Source organism: Physeter macrocephalus, chromosome 1 (assembly GCF_002837175.3).
Source record: "Physeter macrocephalus isolate SW-GA chromosome 1, ASM283717v5, whole genome shotgun sequence".
Taxonomy (NCBI): Eukaryota; Metazoa; Chordata; class Mammalia; order Artiodactyla; family Physeteridae; genus Physeter; species Physeter macrocephalus.
The window spans coordinates 30,177,492-30,196,693 of record NC_041214.2 but is presented as its reverse complement, the minus strand read 5'-3'; the positions used below and the strand labels follow the sequence as shown (position 1 = coordinate 30,196,693).

General features: G+C 46.3%; 1 protein-coding gene across 8 annotated transcripts in view; it reads right to left on the bottom strand.

Moving 5' to 3' along the window:
* The window catches only part of DZIP1L (DAZ interacting zinc finger protein 1 like), a 50,587-nt gene extending 32,515 nt beyond the window's left edge, over positions 1-18,072 (bottom strand). For 3 of the 8 annotated variants that reach the window (XM_028489449.2, XM_028489442.2, XM_028489448.2), the window contains exons 1-4: positions 17,792-17,872; positions 15,190-15,268; positions 5,001-5,582; positions 2,335-2,419 (exon numbers count right to left, since the gene is read on the bottom strand). In XM_028489449.2, coding sequence (XP_028345250.1) covers positions 2,335-2,419; positions 5,001-5,582; positions 15,190-15,204 — 682 coding nt within the window. In that variant the 5' untranslated portion in view covers positions 15,205-15,268; positions 17,792-17,872. Of the gene's footprint in view, positions 1-2,334; positions 2,420-5,000; positions 5,583-15,189; positions 15,269-17,592; positions 17,695-17,791 lie in introns of those variants that run through there. The other 5 variants (XM_007107288.4, XM_028489444.2, XM_028489450.2 and 2 more) reach the window with 5 other exon arrangements.
* Positions 18,073-19,202: the final 1,130 nt, after the last annotated feature.

Genomic DNA, 19,202 nt, shown 5'->3' with positions numbered 1-19,202 from the left:
TGCCGCGGAGCGGCTGGGCCCGTGAGCCATGGCCGCTGGGCCTGCGCGTCCGGAGCCTGTGCTCCGCAACGGGAGAGGCCACAACAGAGGAAGGCCTGCATACCACAAAAAAAAAAAATAAATAAATAAATAAATAAATAAATAAATAAAGTACATTTAGAGACTATTAGATGGTACTGTTATTGCAACTTTAAGCTTTTCTTTACAAAGAAATATATGGCTTTTCTCAGATGGGACTTTTTAGAAACAAGCAACTTTTAGATGCAGTGTAAATTAATTTGGGTTAATTAAGTGATCTGAGGTGAGTCTGGAATGGGAGGGCTGGGTTATCTGAGAAGCCAGCTGACTGACAATAAATTAATGAACATTAATGTAGCAAAAGTTGCCTTAAGAACATATTTTTCCTCTCCTTACAGCACTTTACATTAAGGAAATAACAAGGAATATGCACAACGATTTATGTACAAGAATGTTATCATCATGTGATTTATAAAAGGAAAATTTTTTAGTAGCCCATATAAATTGAGAAATAATTCAATTGTGAAATGTATTATGATCGCCACATGATGAAATACTATTCAGCCATTAAAAATCATGTTTTCAAAGATGATTTACTGACTTTGGAAAGTGTGATATATTCTTAATTGAAAATAAGCAGTGTCAAAACTGCATCCTATATGACTAAATTTGTATAAAGAAAAATAATGACTGTGTACATACCAACATATTAACTGCATGTGATATTGTCCACAGTTTTTATTTTCTCTTTTCTACCTTTCTGTATTTAAATTTTCTAGATCAAAGGCATATTTTTCTATTCTTTATTGTGATGAAATATACATAACACAAAATTTACCACCTTAGCCATTCTTAAATGTATAGTTTGGTGGTATAACATACATTCATAATGTTGTGCAACCGTCACCACCATCCATCTTCAGAATTCTTTTCATCTTGTAAAACAGAAACTCTATACTCACTAAACACTAACTCCCCATTTCCCCTTCCTCTAGGCCCTGGCAATCACCATTCTACTTTCTGTTTCTATGAATTTGACTATTCTAGGTACCTCATTTAAGTAAAATCATATAGTATTTGTCCTTCTGTGACTGGCTTAGTTCACTTAGTATAATACCCTGTTGTAGCATATTGCAGAATTACCTTTCTTTTTAAGGCTGAATAATATTTCTTTGTATCTATATACCACACTTTGCTTATTCATTCATCTGTCAGTGGACATTTGGGTTCCTCTACATCTTAGCTACTATGAATAATGCTGCTATGAATATGTGTACAAATATCTCTTCAAAGATATATACCTTTATCAGAAAAAAATACTTAATAAGTGGAACATCTGTTTTTCTTTAGCAGCCTCCAATGCAGAACCCAGAAGCATTAGATATATAATAAATGCATAGTAACTACGTGAGTTGTGCTGTTTTAAAACTCTGTTCTTTGAAAAAGAAATTAAAATAAAGGGAAAAATATTTTATTCAATGGGATCTTTATATTTAATTTATATTACATTTTATCACATTATATTTTCATATCTATATTTATTTTACGTTTTAACAGCTGTTTCTTATTGAACCTCAAAAAAACAGATATAAAGTATGCAAACTTCTTTTTTTTTTTTTTTTTGCTGTACGCGGGCCTCTCACCGCTGTGGCCTCTCCCGTTGCGGAGCACAGGCTCCGGACGCGCAGGCTCAGCGGCCATGGCTCACGGGCCCAGCCGCTCCGCGGCATGTGGGATCCTCCCAGACCGGGGCACGAACCCGTGTCCCCTGCATCGGCAGGCGGACTCCCAACCACTGAGCCACCAGGGAAGCCCATGCAAACTTCTTAATGGGAAAAACATGCAGCCTTGCTACTCGTTTTAGAATTTGAAACCGTAAAATTACAGTGATTAAGTCATAATAAGCTCATGACATTAAAAAAGTCAAAGAATTGGTCTGACTGCTCATTAAGCCCAGTTAAGCTTATTCATAGTCAGCACCAGAGAACAGCAAATTCCAGAAGGCTGGGAGGTAAGGGCCCTTCAAAGTCACTCTGTCTGACTGCCCCATTCACAGTGAAGGACACAGAGGAGGAAACACTGACCATGGTCCCATAACAGAAGGGGACAAAGCTAAGACTAGAACCTACCTGTCAGACTCCCAGCCCTTTTTCTCTAAACACGTGGTCAGAAACCCTCCCCGCCCCATGTGGGATTCCCCCCATCCTCAACTGGATGATGAGGTTCTGAGGGCAGCTTTGGTGGTGTACATGCCCCTCACCCACTGAACACAAGCCCAGGCCCTTGCACAGTCCCAGGAGGGCCACCTGGACTCACCACCTTCCACCACGCCCGTATGTCTGCGCTGGATGTGGCCCCGGAGAAAGGTGGCATTCATGAAGGTCTTGTCACACAGGTGGCACTACACAGAGGGAAGTAGTGGGAAGTGCAGGATTAGCTCACCTGAGTCAGCCAGGGATTCTCCCTCTATCAAAACTCTCATTCCTTGGGCCCCCCGGGCTGCTTCACAAATGAAGAGTTTGATTTACTGAGTAAGGCAGTGACTGAACCCAAAATATATATACTATATATTTTATCCCCCCCAATATATATATATATATTTATTTTTTCTTTTTCTGAATTTTAAAACACTACCAGTGCCGTGGGGAGCTAGGAACAATGATTAGTATCATCCTTAGATGACACTAAGGAATTTTTGTTGGTTTTTCAGGGCATGATGATGGTATTACGTTTATGTTTAAAAGTGGGATGGGAGTCCTTGCCTTTTAGAGCTACATAGTAAAACATTTACAGATAAACTCATATGACTGATACACTTCAAAATAATACAGGGGTGGGGGAAATTGGGTAGAGAAACAAATGTGACAACATTGGCCATGAGTTGATAACTATTGGGCTGGAGAGTGTGCAGATGAAGGTTCATTATATTATTCTCTCTACTTTCGTATATGTTTGAAATTTTCCACAATAAAAAGGTTTTTTTTCAAAAAATACCAAGGTCCAAGTCTCATCCAGAGTTGAGAACCACTGGAGCAGAGGGTAGTAAATATAGCATCTGAAATTCCACTTCACTCTCCTCAAGCATTTCAGACAATGCCAATCTAGCATATCACTTTTTCACTGTAAAACTTCAAAATTCTTCCAACACGGCTTTGCAGGCTGCCATTGCTAGTCAATCAGAGTAAGAGGGCAGATTATTTGCTGTCTTTACACAAAGGCAAATGTGACAGAAATTGCCAATCGTCCCCCAGTACCAGTTTTCCCTTTTGCCTTAGCAATAGAAACCTTGATTTTTAGCTGACCATGAGGCTAATGAGAATATATGTCACCTCCTCCCTTACAACCGGGTGTGGCCATGTGACTAAATTCTGGCCAATGGCATGTAAACAGAAGTGGTATATGCAACCACTTTTGGGAGGTGTCATTAAAGAAAGAGCCATGATATTCCTCACCCTCCCTCCTCCTGCTGAATGGAATGTGCACCTGAGAGGTGGAACTCAGGCAGCCATCTTGGAGCAGGAGGCAGAAGTCACACAATGAGGCTGGAGAGAAACACATCCAGAACTGGGTCCGCGATTACATGCCACCCCTGGATTGTTTACCTCTAAACTTTGTTCATGAGAGAGAGAAATAAACTTCTGTCTGGTTTAAACAATTATAATTTGAGGTTTCCTCTCACCCACAGCCAAACCTAATCCAGATGGATACAGTCTGGGTTGATGGACTTTGCCCACTCCTGAGTTCTAAAGGGACACATGAATTTCTAGTTGTTTGAAGGAATATCAGCTGGGGGGCAGGGAATATGTTACAAGGCATCTTATTCCAAATTATAAGCCCGTCCCCTCATCCCACTCTTCTCTGCTTCCCCTTTTCCACCCCAAGCAGCACACTCACAAACCAGGCACCAGACTAGTCCCTCTACCATGCCAGCTTTGAACCTGGGAAAATGAGATGCTGGCATTGCAGTGGCCCAACTTGCTGCCACATGGACACAGTGTTTCTGAGAATGGAATCCACACTGACAACGAATTGCCAAGAGCTGCAGAGAGAGAAACTAGATTCTGGTGCCATCACCTAAGTCCCACCATAACCCTGGATTTTTCAGTTAAATTAACCAATAAATTCCTTATTGGCCTAAGCCAGGTTAGACTGCTGTTTTGTCATTTACTACTGGAAAGGTTCTGACTCTTTTATCATAATTAACGTTATATTAATTATGTCAATGACCATTCAATCCACTAACATCATGTCCTAATGATTCCTTCTATCCACCCACCCCCAAACTATGAATTTCTGTTAAACCTGAACCAGCATGATTTGTGTCTTCATCCTCAGAGCCTGGCAGAGGGCCGGGCCACCTGACAAGCTACTAAAGGGCAACTGTCCCCGATCCACTCTTTCCATAGAAAGGAACGCAAAGGCTCAAATGCCACTCTGGGGAATGAACTGTCACTTGGCTGACTAATAGAGTCACTTTTGCAGAATGGGCCTGGCTCTACCAGTCCCGTCACACACCTCTTACACACATACAACCCTTCATTCATTCACACACACACACCATAAATATATCTTTACGAGCACACTTCACATGCAAGCACGTTACACACCACACACTCTACATACATACCTACACATACCACTCACAGATGTACCCTCCAAACAATCACAAACACATCTTAGACACCATCCGTAAACACACACACACACCCTGAATACATTCACACGTGCACACATGAGACATGAACTCATACATACACCTGCCACACATGTACAATCTCCATACGCACACACACACACACACACGCCATAGACTCGATGAGACACCCTGGGGCTCTCTGGCCACCAGCGTCATCTCTGAAATCTGCTCCCAGCCCCAGTGAGAATAGCCACAGCAGCCTCAGGGGCCAGGCAGTGGTGCCGCCGGGGTGGCTGGTGGCCGGGCCCACAGCCCTCCCGGCGGCCCCGCCCACAGAGATGCTCACCGCATGGTAGCTGTGGGCGCCCGTCTGCAGGAGCAGCTGCTGCAGGGCGCTGATCATCTTGCGCCGCCGGCGGCTCTCCTCCCGCACGCCCCTGAGCTCGTCGGCCTGGCGGCCCAGCTCTTGCTGGCCGCGCTCCTGCTGGCCCAGGCTGGCCTGCAGCCGCGCCTCCAGCTGGGCCACGCTGGCGCTCAGGCAGTCCTGGCAGTGCAGCAGGTACTCGATGCTGAGCTGCGCCAGCCGCAGCACCTTGAGCAGCGCCGGGTCCACGGGCTGCCCGCAGCGGCCGCACACCTCCCGGTCCAGGTTGCTGAAGGTAACGCTGACGATGTTCTCCTGCAGGGTGGCCACGTCCAGCTCCCGTGCCACGCGGTCCACGTCCAGGGCACTAATGCGCCTCCAGTCCATCCTCTCACGGCGAGGTTGGAACTTGAAGGTGGGGAGAGCGTAGGCCGCAAAGAGGGGGTCGCTGAGGCCCTGGACGGTGGTAGCGTGGGACTGCATGGACGGGGGGAGCCCTGGGCTGACCACTGGGGAAGGGTGCCACCAAGACCACGGCAGCAGGCACAGGAGCTGAGAAAGGGCCTGGAAAATAAGAAGAGGGTTGAAGTGAGGCCTGGTGCGTGTGGCTCCATGTGCCGCGCTGGCCAGCAGGAGCCTGTAGTGTGCATGGTGTGCACTGACACAGCCAGAGCAAGGGTGTGGGCTTTATAACACACAAATGTGGATTCAGATCCTCAGCCTTCAGCAAGATCCTTTATATCTTTAAGCCTCCGTGTGTATTGGGGATCACGGGGGCCCCCTCTTCAGGCTTGCGGTTAGGAATGAGGCAGGCGAAACACCCATGCCAGTGCCTGGCACATAGCAGGTCCTCAGTGAACCTCCCGTCATGCCCAAGTCCACTGTAAGAGTGCCTGCCAGAGGGCTTGGTCAGGAGGGAGCTCTCCAATGTATAAGCAGGTCTTTCTGCAACCCTACATTGACCTCAGGATCAAGTCTAATAACTTGCCACGGGAGGCAGAGTCACTTAATGGTGGACATTAAGTGGCTCTCCTTCTGTAATTGCAACATTTAATGGAGGGGTGCGCTACAGTTCCCAGTTTCCCCAGCTGTAAGGTGTGATCAGTATGACTATGTTCTCTCTAGTGGGATGTGAGCGAAATGATGTCCGCCCCTGCCACGGGGTGGCGCTCAAGAGAGCAGCCGTGTCTCTGCACAGAGATTGTGCTCAGTCCACGATGGTCTGTTTCAAACCTCATGGTTTAGAAACCAGCTCTAGTTTGTTGTTAAATGACTCAGATTCTACTCACCACTCTCTTGTTAGACAAAGAAATTGCTCTCTTTGGGGAGTAACTTGACAATAGCAACCGGAATTTAAAATGAACATTCCAGTACTAAGAATTACAATCTGTTCTACAGATAAACTCATACAAGTGTGCAAAGGTGCTTGTGCAAAAACTGTCATTGTAGTATTATGTGTAATAGCAAATTACAAGAAAATTACAAGAAAGCAAAGTACAAAGTACAGTGGGGATATGAATGGTATCTCTATACGGTGAAATACTATGCAGCTATTGATAAGAATAAGGCAGTTTTTAACGTACTGATTGATATGGAATAATGACTATATATATACATATATATCAATTTCTGTTTAAATAATATATTAATATGACATTTAATAATAATTAGCAAAAATAAAGGAGATATGTATATCTCACATATATATGTGTATATGTATTATATATACACATATGCATAAATATATATATCTCACATTAGAATGTTGCCTATAAGGCAGGAGGGAAATGGGAATGTGAAATGGGGATAAATAAATGAATAAAATAAATAAATAAAATAGACAGATGGTGCATGGGTAGGAGATGGAAAGATAGATAGACAGGTCTTACATAGACCAATGATGATAATGATATATATATAACACATACACACACATGAATGATTCATATTTGTTATTCATATATAATCATAATTAAGTATACTGATTTATTATTCCTAAATATGGTTCATTATCTATATTTTTTAATAAGCATAGACTATTTCTAGAAAAATAAACAAGCTGTTAGCAATGGTTATATCTGGGAAGTAGGAACGGAGGTTAGAGGACTTTTATTTTCCACTCACCACCTCTCTATACTATTCAGTTCTTTGCGTCACCATCTATTACTTTTATAATTTCTTAAAGAAAAATATACAATTTCTGCCCTTAAAGAACTTAGAATCTGATCAGGAAATACATGTGACCCTATTCCATCAAGTTCTTTATAGATCATGTGATTTACACTTTCAAGTACAGTAGAAAGTCAGAGAAGAAAAAGGTCATTGACCTCAGGAAGCTGAAAGGCCTTGAAGAAAGAGTCAGGCTCGGTTTCCAAAGAGGGGAAGGCCTCCAGGAAAGGCCCCTGAGCGCCCTGAGCCTGTCTTCATCTGGGAAAGGCAGCAGTGGGAGGTGACAAGCCTGCCCCCACCTGCCCTGGGGTGCTCTGGGGACTGGAGGAGAGGCAAGGGAGGGCGCTCGGTAAGAAAACTGGCCGCAGCGCAGGGAGTGCCAGCTTCCAAGCCAGACACACACTCTAAATGCAAACCTACCAACAGGTAGAACTATCCTCACTTTACAAACAAGGAAACTGATGTCTGGAAAGGTTAAGTGTCTTCCCCAGGTAGAGAGGCCAGAGTTGAAGTACAGCTGGAGGTGCATCTGGCTCCAAAGCTTGTGGACTTTGAACCATCCAACATCGATCCTTGAGGCTATTTGTCCTAAAACTTTGCTTGGATCAGATCATCAAACCGTACCCATTGAACTCATTCATTCATTCACTCACCCCCTCCCCCGTTCCTTTAGAACATGCCTAGCTTGGCCAGGCCCGGTGCCAGGCACTGGGGCCACCGAGATGTATTAATCACACACCTGCCCCCCAGCCCCCTCCTCGGCAGCTTAGCATGGCTCCTTGCTGCCCCGGTACCAAGTGCAAACCCCTTAGCCTGGTCTTGAAGCTGCCACAGGATGCCACGGACCCACCTTTTCCGTTTCAGCTCCAATGTTTCCCTTTCTCAGATACTCCTCCCCAACACATACTCCAGAAACAAAACCATCCAGCCACGAGCAGCCCCATCATGGCCAGGAGGAGAAGACCAGCACATTCCTCTTAATATGTCACATTATTTTTTAAAAAGGAGGCAGGTGACAAGACACTCACCATGCTCAGCTGCAAGCTCTAACTGTGTCACCAGAGCCTCAGAGACAATTGCCACAACAAGCTGTGCTTTGGAGCAACAGCATGTTACCAGGTGTGCTGTGGGCCACGGTAACAGGACACCTGCTTCCTGTCCTCCCACAGACCAGGAGCTCACCTGAGAACTCGCTGTTTAACTATTTAATATTTAAGCTTTGGCCTCAGATGTTCGCCCACAGTCCCCTCTCTCATAATAAGGCCACGACTGTTCCACCAGCCACTGTCTCAGCTCTCCTCCCACCTCTTTGAATGCCCCTTCCAGCCTCTTCCTTGAACAAGGAAGAGCCTACTATCCTTGCGACCTTCCTTTAAGGCAGGGTGTGCCAGCGCCCCTGTGACAGTCTGCTGTTCACCCATCACCCATCTCTCCCTGCACACTCTCCCTGGGGGTGAGCTCACACGTAACCATAGCTTCAGCTACCACAGGCCCGCTATAGGCTGAGCCTCAGCCACTCCCAAATCTCCTTCTCACAGGCCTGTCTCTTGGGACCTTTAGACTTAGCCTTCCAATACTGATTATATCAGAAATTGCAAATCTAAATTCCACCAGGACCAGGAAGGTACTATTAAATGTAGGAAACATGCCAGGTGTAAGAAAAACCACATACAAGCTTGATGATAAGTGGCAACTGATTCCCTATCTTAGTGTCCGAGATACGCGTGGGCAGTGGTTCTCAAAGTGTAGTCACTCACCAGGAGCATGAGCATCAACCGGACACTCGTTAGAAATGCAGATCTCCAGACTAACTGCTTCAGAACCATTGCAGTAGGGAGTGTTGGGATAGCGAGCATTAAGGACTGTGGCAAAATGGGAAGTGCGTGCCCTGTTTACAAGGGGAAGCCACCACTGAGCTTCAGCCATATGGGAAGTGATGCTCTGTGTTCCTCGTGGGCTAATTCCAAATTCACAAAGGAGATATTCAAGCAAGTATGGCCAACATGGTGAAGTAGGAAGACCCTAGCTCACCTCCTCCCACAGACACACTAAAATTACACCTATTTACAGACTGGCTATCTATAAGAATGACCTGGAGACTAGCAAAAAAGGTTTTCCCCAACTAAAGATATAAAGAAGGAACCACAAGATGGGTAAAGGGAGTGGGGACGCAAATTAGTCAAGACCCACACCCCTCGGTGAGCGACCCACAAACAAGAGGATAATTACAACGGCAGAGGTTCTCCCCAAGGAGGGAGGGGTCTGAGCCCCACCTCAGGGCTCCCCAGCCCAGAGGTCCTGCACTGTGAAGATGAGTTCCCAGAACACCTGGCTTTGAAGGCCAGCAAGGCTTGCATATGGGAGAGCTGACACCAGCCCTGGGCCCCTCTGGCCCCCACAGCCAGCTGCCCCAGGACTCAACCCTGATCACCAGGGGGCTGGCAGCCACCACATGAGGCAGGGCCAGCCACGCCTACCAGCACACTCACAGCAGCCAGCCCAGCCACACAGAAGGGCCCACTCAGCCCACATGGCTGGCACCCATGGAGCATATAGCTCTGGGGACCAGAGGGGACTGTGGTACTAGACTCCACAGGACATTTCCTACATAAGGCCACTTCTCCAAGATCTAGAAACAAAACTGACCTACCTAATACATAGAAATAAACACAGAGAATTAGACAACATGAGGAGACAGAGAAATATGTTTCAAATGAAGGAACAAGACAAAACTCCAGAAGAAATGAGTGGAGATAAGCAATCTACCCAATAAAGAGTTCAAGGTCATGATCATAAAGGTGCTCCACGACCTCAGGAGAAGAATGGATGAACACAGTAAGAAGTTTAACAAAGAGTTAGAAAATATAAAGAAGAACCAAACAGAGCTGAAGAATACAATAACTGAAATAAAAACACACTAGAAGGGAGTCAACAGTAGATTAGATGATACAGAGGAATGGATCAATGAACTGGAAGACAGAGTAGTGGAAATCACCCAAGGTGAAAACTAAAAAATAATTTTAAAAAATGAGGACCATTTAAGAGACCTCTTGGACAAGATCAAGTGTACTAACATTCACAATATAGGAGTCCCAGAAGGAGAAGAGAGACAAAGGGGAAGAGAACTTAACTGGAGAAATAATAGCTGAAAATTTCCCTAACCTGGAAAAGAAGACAGACATCCAGGTCCAGGAAGCACAGAGAGTCCCAAACAAGATGAACCCAAAGAGTTCCATACCAAGACACATTATAATTAAAAATGGCAAAAATTCAAGATAACGAGAGAATCTTAAATGCAGCAAGAGGAAAGCAACTAGTTGTGTACAGGGAACTCCCCTAAAACTATGACCTGACTTTTCAGCAGAACTTTGCAGGCCAGAAGGGAGTGGCACAACATGAAAAGATGCTCAACATCACTCATCATCAGGGAAATGCACATCAAAACCACAGGGAGGGGCTTTCCTGGTGGCGCAGTGGTTGCGCGTCCGCCTGCCGATGCAGGAAAAAAAAAAAAAAAAAACCACAGGGAGATATCACCTCACACCTGTCAGAATGGCTTTTATCAAAAAGACAAGAAATAACAAGTGTTGGAGGATGTGGAGAAAAGTGAGCCCTCATGCACTGTTGGTGGGATTGTAAATTAGCACAGCTTTATGGAAAACAGTATGGAGGGTCCTCAAAAAATGAAACATAGAACTACCATACAATCCAGAAATTCCACTTCTGGGTATTTTTCTGAAGAAAACAAAAGCACTAATTCAAAAACATAAATGCAGCCCTATGTTCGTTGCAGCATTACTTACAACAGCCAACATATGGAAGCAACCTAACTGTCCATCAACAGATGAATGGATAAAGAAGATATACAGAGATAGATAGATAATTACTCAGCCATAAAAAAAGCATGAAATCTTGCCATTTGCGACAACATCGATGGACATGGAGGGTATTATGCTAGGTGAAATAAATCAGAGAAAGACAAATACTGTATGATTTCACTTACATGTGGAATCTAAGAGACAAAACAAATGAACAAACATAACAAAACAGAAACAGACTCATAGATACAGAGAACAAACTGGTGAATGGCAAAGGGGAGGGGGCAGAGAGATGGGTGCAATGGGTGAGAGAGATTAAGAGGTACAAACTTTTAGTTATCAAATAAGTCACTGGGATGTCATGTACAGCATAAGGAATATAGTCAATAATATTGTAATAACTTTGTATGGTGACAGACGGTAACTAGACTTATTGTGGTGATCATTCTGTAATGTATAAAAATACTGAATCACTATGTTATATACCTGAAACTAATATAATATTGTAAGGCAAATATAATTCAATAAAAAATAAGATAGTCAAAGACCTCTATGACCTGTTTCCAAACTACCTTTCTAGCTGCATCTCCCACCTACACCATTTACTCGCTGTCCATACTTTCATACCTATGGGCTATTTATTCATAGGCACTGTTTTTAAATGCCTTACAAAGAATAACTCATGTAATCCTCACAACAACCCTTCAAGGAGGTACTATTATTATCTAAGCCACAAAGAGGTGAAGAAGCTTGCCCCAGGCGCAGGAAACAGGAGCCAACCCACGCAGCCTGGCTACAGAGGTGAGCTCTGAGCGCACATGCTGCCTCTCGGGACAGACGGCCCTCCGCTCCTTCCCTCTGCTTCTCCGGCAGGTGAGCTCACGCTCAAGGCCTTGCTCAGACATGAATGCCACCATAAATATCTCCCAGGCCCATAGGCAGAATCCCTGGCCTCTCCCCTGGGCTCCCAGAGCAGAGAGCGGACACTCCTTTGGTCACCCTCACCACACTCCGGTCTGTGCTGGGTGGCTGTGCAACATTCATTCACACATCCCACCCACAAATGGCTCCTGAGCCCCTACTAAGTGCCAGGCACCGTGACTGGCCCTTGAGACAGATGGTGACCCAGGCAACAGTCCCTGCCATTGTTTTGGTTTGTTTATTTATTTGTTTGTTTTTGGCTGCGTTGGGTCTTCGTTGCTGCCCGCGGGCTTTCTCTAGTTGCAGCGAGCGGGGGCGGGGGGGGGGGGCTGCTCTTCGTTGCGGTGGGCAGGCTCCTCATTGCGGTGGCTTCTCTTGTTGCGGAGCACGGGCTCTAGGGGCACGGCTTCAGTAGTTGTGGCTCTCAGGCTCAGTAGTTGTGGCTCTCAGGCTCTAGAGCACAGGCTCAGTAGTTGTGGCGCACGGGCTTAGCTACTCGGCGGCATGTGGGATCTTCCCGGACCAGGGCTCGAACCCGTGTCCTCTGAATTGGCAGGCAGATGCTTATGCACTGCGCCACCAGGGACGTCACCCCTGCCATTGTTAAAAATAGTGAACACTTCTGGAACTGTGTGCTTCACACACAGTTATAAGACTCTGCATGAATTATCCCATTTTATTCCCACAACAACCCAGTGGACAGATGACGAAACTTCAAGGTGAACAAAGAGGGCAAATGACTTTCCCACAATCACACGACTAGTTAAGTGTCAGGGTCTGGCTCCAGATTTTGTTCTCCAGAAAGTCAGAAAAATACACCGAATTACCCCCCAAGAGCATTAAGTGCCAGGGAAGGAGCTAGGACAGGGAGCCCCAAGGAGGGGCCATACAGGACATTTCTGTCTTCTTTCTGCCCCCACCCCTGTCCCACCACATCCCCAGCTGTGAGCTCCACAGGGGCTGAGACCATGGCTTATTTACATCTGTTGGATTCCAGTCCTTAGCATATTACCCGCACCCCAGATTGCTATTGACCTGAATGGAACTGTCAAAATCTTAGAATATCTGCTTCAAGATTCTATATTCTTGGGGTCTTGGGGAACTGAGGCTATGGACCAACAAGAATTAGGATAAAGAGTAAGAATGGACTTAGGGGCACTTAAGCTGTACTCCTTGGAGAGAAACGCCATTTAGACTTAGTAAAATGCTTGATTTGTTGACCATCTGTGTCCATAGCCTAATCCTCCAGGCCGCTAATGAAAGCTTAGAGGGCAGGAGCCCTCGTGGGTGGGCGCAGGCTCATCAGTGAGTGTCCCACACTGACTGTCAAGAGGTGGCAGCAGTGTTCTAGCTGGCTTCCTGAGCAGCCCATAAACCCTCATGTTTACACTCTGAGCACAGTCTGTAAATACCCAAGGTGGCAGCCCCACTCCCAGTTATACAGAATTCTGAATCAGGGATCTGAGCTGCTGAGTTTTTACTAAATCCCAAAAGTATCACCCATTTTTGTCACTAGAACCCCAAGAGTCCAATTCTCAGAAGTCCTAGGGTTCTGACATCAAATGGTGAGCAGAACTGTGGGAATTTTTTTTAAATTGGAGTAAAATTGCTTTACAATGTTGTGATAGTTTCTGCTGTACAATGAAGTGAATCAGCTATATGTATATATATATATATATCCCCTCCCTCTTGGACCTCCCTTCCATCCATCTAGGTCATCACAGAGCACCGAGTTGAGTTCCCTGTGCTATACAGCAGGTTCCCACTAGCTATCTATTTTACACATGGTAGTGCATTTATGTCAAACTTAATCTCCCAATTCGTCCCACCCTCCCCTTTCCCACCCCGTGTCCACGTGGCCATTCTCTACATCTACATCTCTATTCCTGCCCTACAAATAGGTTCATCCGTACCATCTTTCTAGATTCCATATATACGCGTTAATATACGATATTTGTTTTTCTCTTTCTGGCTCACTTCACTCTGTATGACAGACTCTAGGTCCGTCCACATCTCTACAAATGACCCAGTTTCATTCCTTTTTATGGCTGAGTAATATTCCATTGTAATCATACATATGTACCACATCTTCTTTATCCATTCATCTATCATTGGACATTTAGGTTGTTTCTATGTCCTGGCTATTGTAAATAGTGCTGCAATGAACAATGGGATACACTCTCTGACAAAAACCACAGTAAGATCTTTTTTGACCCATCTCCTAGAGTAATGAAAATAATGGGACCTAATTAAACTTAAAACAGCAAAGGAAATCATAAACAAGATGAAAAGACAACCCTCAGAATAGTAAAAAAATATTCGCAAATGAAGCAACGGACAAAGGATTAATCTCCAAAATATACAAACAGCTCATGGAGCTCAATATCAAAAAAACAAACAACCCAATTAAGAAATAGGTGGAAGACCCAAATAGACATTTCACCATAGAAGACATACAGATGGCCAAGAGGCACATGAAAAGATGCTCAACATCACTAATTATTAGAGAAATGCAAATCAAAAACTACAATGTGGTATCACCTCACACCGGTCAGAATGGCCATCATCAAAAAATCTACAAACAATAAATGCTAGAAAGGGTGTGGAGGGTTCCCTTTTGGAACCCTTTTGCACTGTTGGTGGGAATGTAAATTGACACAGCCACTATGGAGAACAGTATGAGGTTCCTTAAAAAACTAAAAATTGAGCTACCATATGACCCAGCAATCCCACTGCTGGGCATATACCCTGAACTGTGGGAATTTGAAAATGATGAGGATGATAGCAGCTATCATTTATTAAGTATCCGTGCACCAGGCACTGTGCCAGCCTTTAATATTTCTATTTCTAGCCATCATACAACCTTGTATGTAGCTATGATTTGCCTCATCTGATAGATGTAGAAACTGAGGCTCAGAGAAGCTAAGGGACCTGCCCCAAGTCCTTCAGTTACTAAGTAAGGAAACCAAGATCCAAATCAAGTTCTGACTCCAAAACTTCTGAATTATGCCAAACTACCTCCCAATGATGATGATGATAATACATAAATCCCTTCCCATTTTGTAAATTACAATACCTGAGATTTCTTGACGAAACTGCAAGGACTGAAAGAGTTTACAGCAAATCACAACAGGGTCTGTGCTGGAGACCCTAAAGTCTCCCTGTATCCTGGCAGAACTTAGCCAAATACAACTCAGCTCCACAGCTTGGGTCCTGGTTGGGATGGGCAAAAGACAAAGTCAAATGAGAATGCTGCTGGTTACCTGGAAACCACACATCCCAGAGGGCAGGCACGCCGTACTTTCTGCAGACTGAATTATCAGCAGACTTCTTTTCCCACATCTGGGAATAGAAACACAAGACAAAAATGACTCACTGTGGGACTTCCCTGGCAGACCAGGGAAGACAGGTTAAGACTCTGTGCTTCCACTGCAGGGGGCGCGGGTTCAATCCCTGATTGGGGAACTAAGATCCCACAAGCCGCATGGCGCAGTTAAAAAAAATAAAAATAAAAATAAATAAAATGACTCGCCGTCATTAGGAAATCCAGAGCTATTAACCATCTCTAGATGTTTTGATGGGTCCCAGGAACTTCCCAATCCTAGACCATTGTCATGAATTAGTGGGACCCAAAAGAATATTTACGCTAGCATTCCAAACTCACCTCCTTATTGAAGAGACAGTTTCTACCTGGGGCAATCCCACAGCCAAGAAAGCAAGCCTGTCTACCACCTAGCTTTGCACACTTCCAGTGATGGGATGCTCACTACCTCACAAGGCAGCCATTCCACAGTGAAACAACTCCTGGAAACTTTACAATTCTTCTGAAACCTGCCCACCTATAATCTGTCAAAGAGAACATCCACAAAAATGACCAAAGAGCTGATTTTTTTAACATAAATTAACAGATAGACTACACCACCACCGCTGCCACCTTGCTGTATGTTCTGCTTCCTCAAGAATGCTGCCAAGCCACGAGGAGCACTTGGAGGAGCCAAGCTTCCAAGGCAGCTGCCAGGCAATCATTTACAAGCCTGCCCTGACTCCCAGCTAACTTCAGCGGTGCCATCCCAGGAGCTCAGGCGTGTCATTAGTGCTCATTGTTCTGGCTGCCAAGGAAACCCTCGCACAGTTTGCAAACAGGCCGTGCACACACTGTAGGCAAGGGAGCACTAGAGACCCCAACGGAGACAAGAGTGACCCAGGAGCTCACCTGAAGCACTACCATTACAGACCTTGTTTTGCTTTGTTCTCTGTTTCTGCTGTTTTCTAAAGAAAGGAGTCCCCCTTTCCACTCTTTCTTACCCACAAAGTAGCATGAGAGAGATCCACTCCACCAGGCTCACAGCTCTCCCTTACACCAGGTCTCCCATTTCTTCCCTAGAAACTTTGGAGATATTTTTAAGAGATGATGTCCTTGGTTTGGTCAAAAGCCCATTTTAAGTTTTTGCCACAGAAGGATTTTCTTTAAAATAAAAATGGGAGGTAGGGATTTGACTGACGTCTCTTCAAAGTATTTTAGAGACGACTACATACTGATAAGACCTACCTTCCCAGGTGCAAAATTGTGAAAAAACAACACTAGTTTTCACACCTAAGAGAATAGCAGTTTAGAACAAACTGGTGTTTTCTTTCCCTTGGAGAAGTCGTTGCTTCTTGGTAGTTTCTCCAGCTTCGGAGCCTGGGACATCAGACCCCACAAAATCCTCCCTAGAGGTAGGAGGCCTACTGACAGATGGCACTGCAAGCGGCTAACCCTGTTGACCAGGACTGGCCCTCCCTGCAAGGGGCCCACAAGGAGGTTCAGAACAGCCCACCAAGTTGTCCCCTTCCCTCCTCCTGTCAGTGTCAGTTGAGCAACAAGCCTTTGGACCAAATTCCAGCTCCCTGGCAGAACCCAGGTATGCTGCACAAGTGAGTTCAGGTTTCTGTTCCCAACCTGAAGCATGTAACTTCATGCGACCATTTCATCAAGTTGGATGGTATCCAAAAAGATTCCCACGTGAGGGAGAGGTCTCCAGAGCGTTGGTGCTGACAGAGACAGAAAGACCGCTTATCAGCTGCTTGACTGGAGAACCGGCCTTCTCTAGGTGGGGCTGTTCTCACTGGCCAGTCCTCAGCTCTAGGGGCAGGTGTGAGGGGCTGTGACAAAGGAGAGACACCGCCCACCCACCCCGTCTGTGGACGGAAGTGTAGGAGGCCACAGTCGGAGCACCTCACACTCATCAGGCCTCTCTTCAAAGTCCTGTTAGATACCACATTTCAAGAGACCGTGCAGGGGCAGGCAGGCCCTGGGCCTTAAGGAACAGGCCTGGGTAACCCCTGCCCAGGCCCCCCAGACCCGCCTTCCGGACCCTTGTCCCGTACCCAGCAAGTTCCCCTGGCCTTTCATCTGCAGCCACCTCAAAAGGAAAATACGGCGCCTGCCTCCTGCTACACTCCAGCCTCGGAGTGCAAGGCGGAGGAACCAGAGATGCTAATCTGTTTGTTTTAATCAATAACTCGTCGCATTGCTAAAAGATCCCCCTTTTCCTACAGAACGCAAAGCAGCAACCCCACCCCCGCCCCCAATCATTTTACTTTTTTCAAAAACTGAAAATCCGAGGCCGTCCTCCCAATGAAGGCCAGTCCGGCGGGTTCAGTCATTCTTGCTCCCCTCCGGGTACCTCGGTCCGGAGCCGGCCAGGCGGGAGGCCGCGGGTCCCGAGGCGCAGCTCCCCGCCTGGACCCCGCAGGGCGCCCGAGCCGCTGCTGTTGAACCCCCTGCGGCCCGTGGCTCCGGTCACTCGGACTGCACGACGCTCCCCTGCCGCGCCCCTCCCGGGCTGCATTCCTGGCATAGCTCTCCCACGCGGCGCGGCTCACCTGGGGGTCCCCGGAGCCTGGGGAGCGGGCAGAGGTCGCGAGCTGGCGTCTCCGCTCCTCCGCCCCGGCCCAGCCTCCCGACTCGCTCCACCGCCCCGGACCGAGGCCGTTCCCGGAATCCTCGCCGCCGCGCCGGCCTGGGCTGCTTCCTCGGCCCCGAGTAGCGCGGGCTCTCGAGGGCGCGTGACAGAGCCTCCCGGCCACCCAGTGCTGCCAACCTGCGGGACCAGTGACACAGAGAACCTTTGGCGCCAGCAGCTGGAGGCCCGGGGTCTCTGATGCCTCCCGCTCCCGCGACAGCCGCCCCACCCCACCCCAAAGAGAGGCGGAGCCTCTCCCTAGCCCCTCTGGGACGAGCTATTTTTAGGCCTCTTACGGAAGCGAGAAGGAGGGAATGCCACGTTTAATCCGCCAGGAAAATCCAGGATCCTAGTGACTGGCTCCCAGGCCTTGCTGAGAGGCGGGGACGTCCTCCTGTCTACACAGACACACACAAAGACACACACAAAGACACACACACACACACACACACACACACACCCCACCCCCCACCCAGTACAGCTGCCGGCCTGCTGAAAGCTGGGGGCAGCTGTAGCCTCCCGCTGTGCCATCCGTCCTAAACTAAAGGGACCGTCTTGGTTTCTGATCCGAACCCATGCTGGTCCTTTGAGTAAATCCCAGGTCTGTTCAGATGGCAACCACTTTCCCCGGAACTCCCAACCTTCTGGCCAGCCTTGTGGATCCAGCTGGGAAACCCAGAACCAAAGAATTCTTCTCTGACCCCTTCCTATAACCATCTGTTGCTTTACTGAGACTCAGATTTCTGGGAATTCTTTTTTTCCTTAAGCCTTCCTCCCACCCCAGCCTCAATCTGCTAAGCTGTGTCATGGGGTATTCAAAACAAAATTGCATGGGAACAAGCGTTGGCAAGAATGTGAAGAAATTGGAACACTTGTGCACTGCTGTGAGAATGTAAAACGGTACAGCCACTGTGGAAAAGAGAATAGTGGCTCCTCAAAAAATTAAACATGGAATTACCACATGATCCAGCAATTCCACTTCTGGGTATATACACAAAAGAATTAAAAGCAGAGACTCAAACAGGTATTTGTACACCCACGTTCATAACAGCATTATTCACAATAGCCAAAAGTTGGGAACAACCCAGTGTCCATTGACAGATGAATGGATAAACAAAATGTTATATATATGTTATATACATACGTATATATTTCAGCCCTTAAAAAGGAATGAAATTCTGACACATGCTACAATATGAATCAACCTTGAAAATGTTATGCTAAATGAAATAAGCCAGACACAAAAGGACATATATTATATGATTCCACTTATACAACGTACCTAGTATAGTCGGGTTCATATAGACAGAAAGTAGGATGGTGGTTGACAG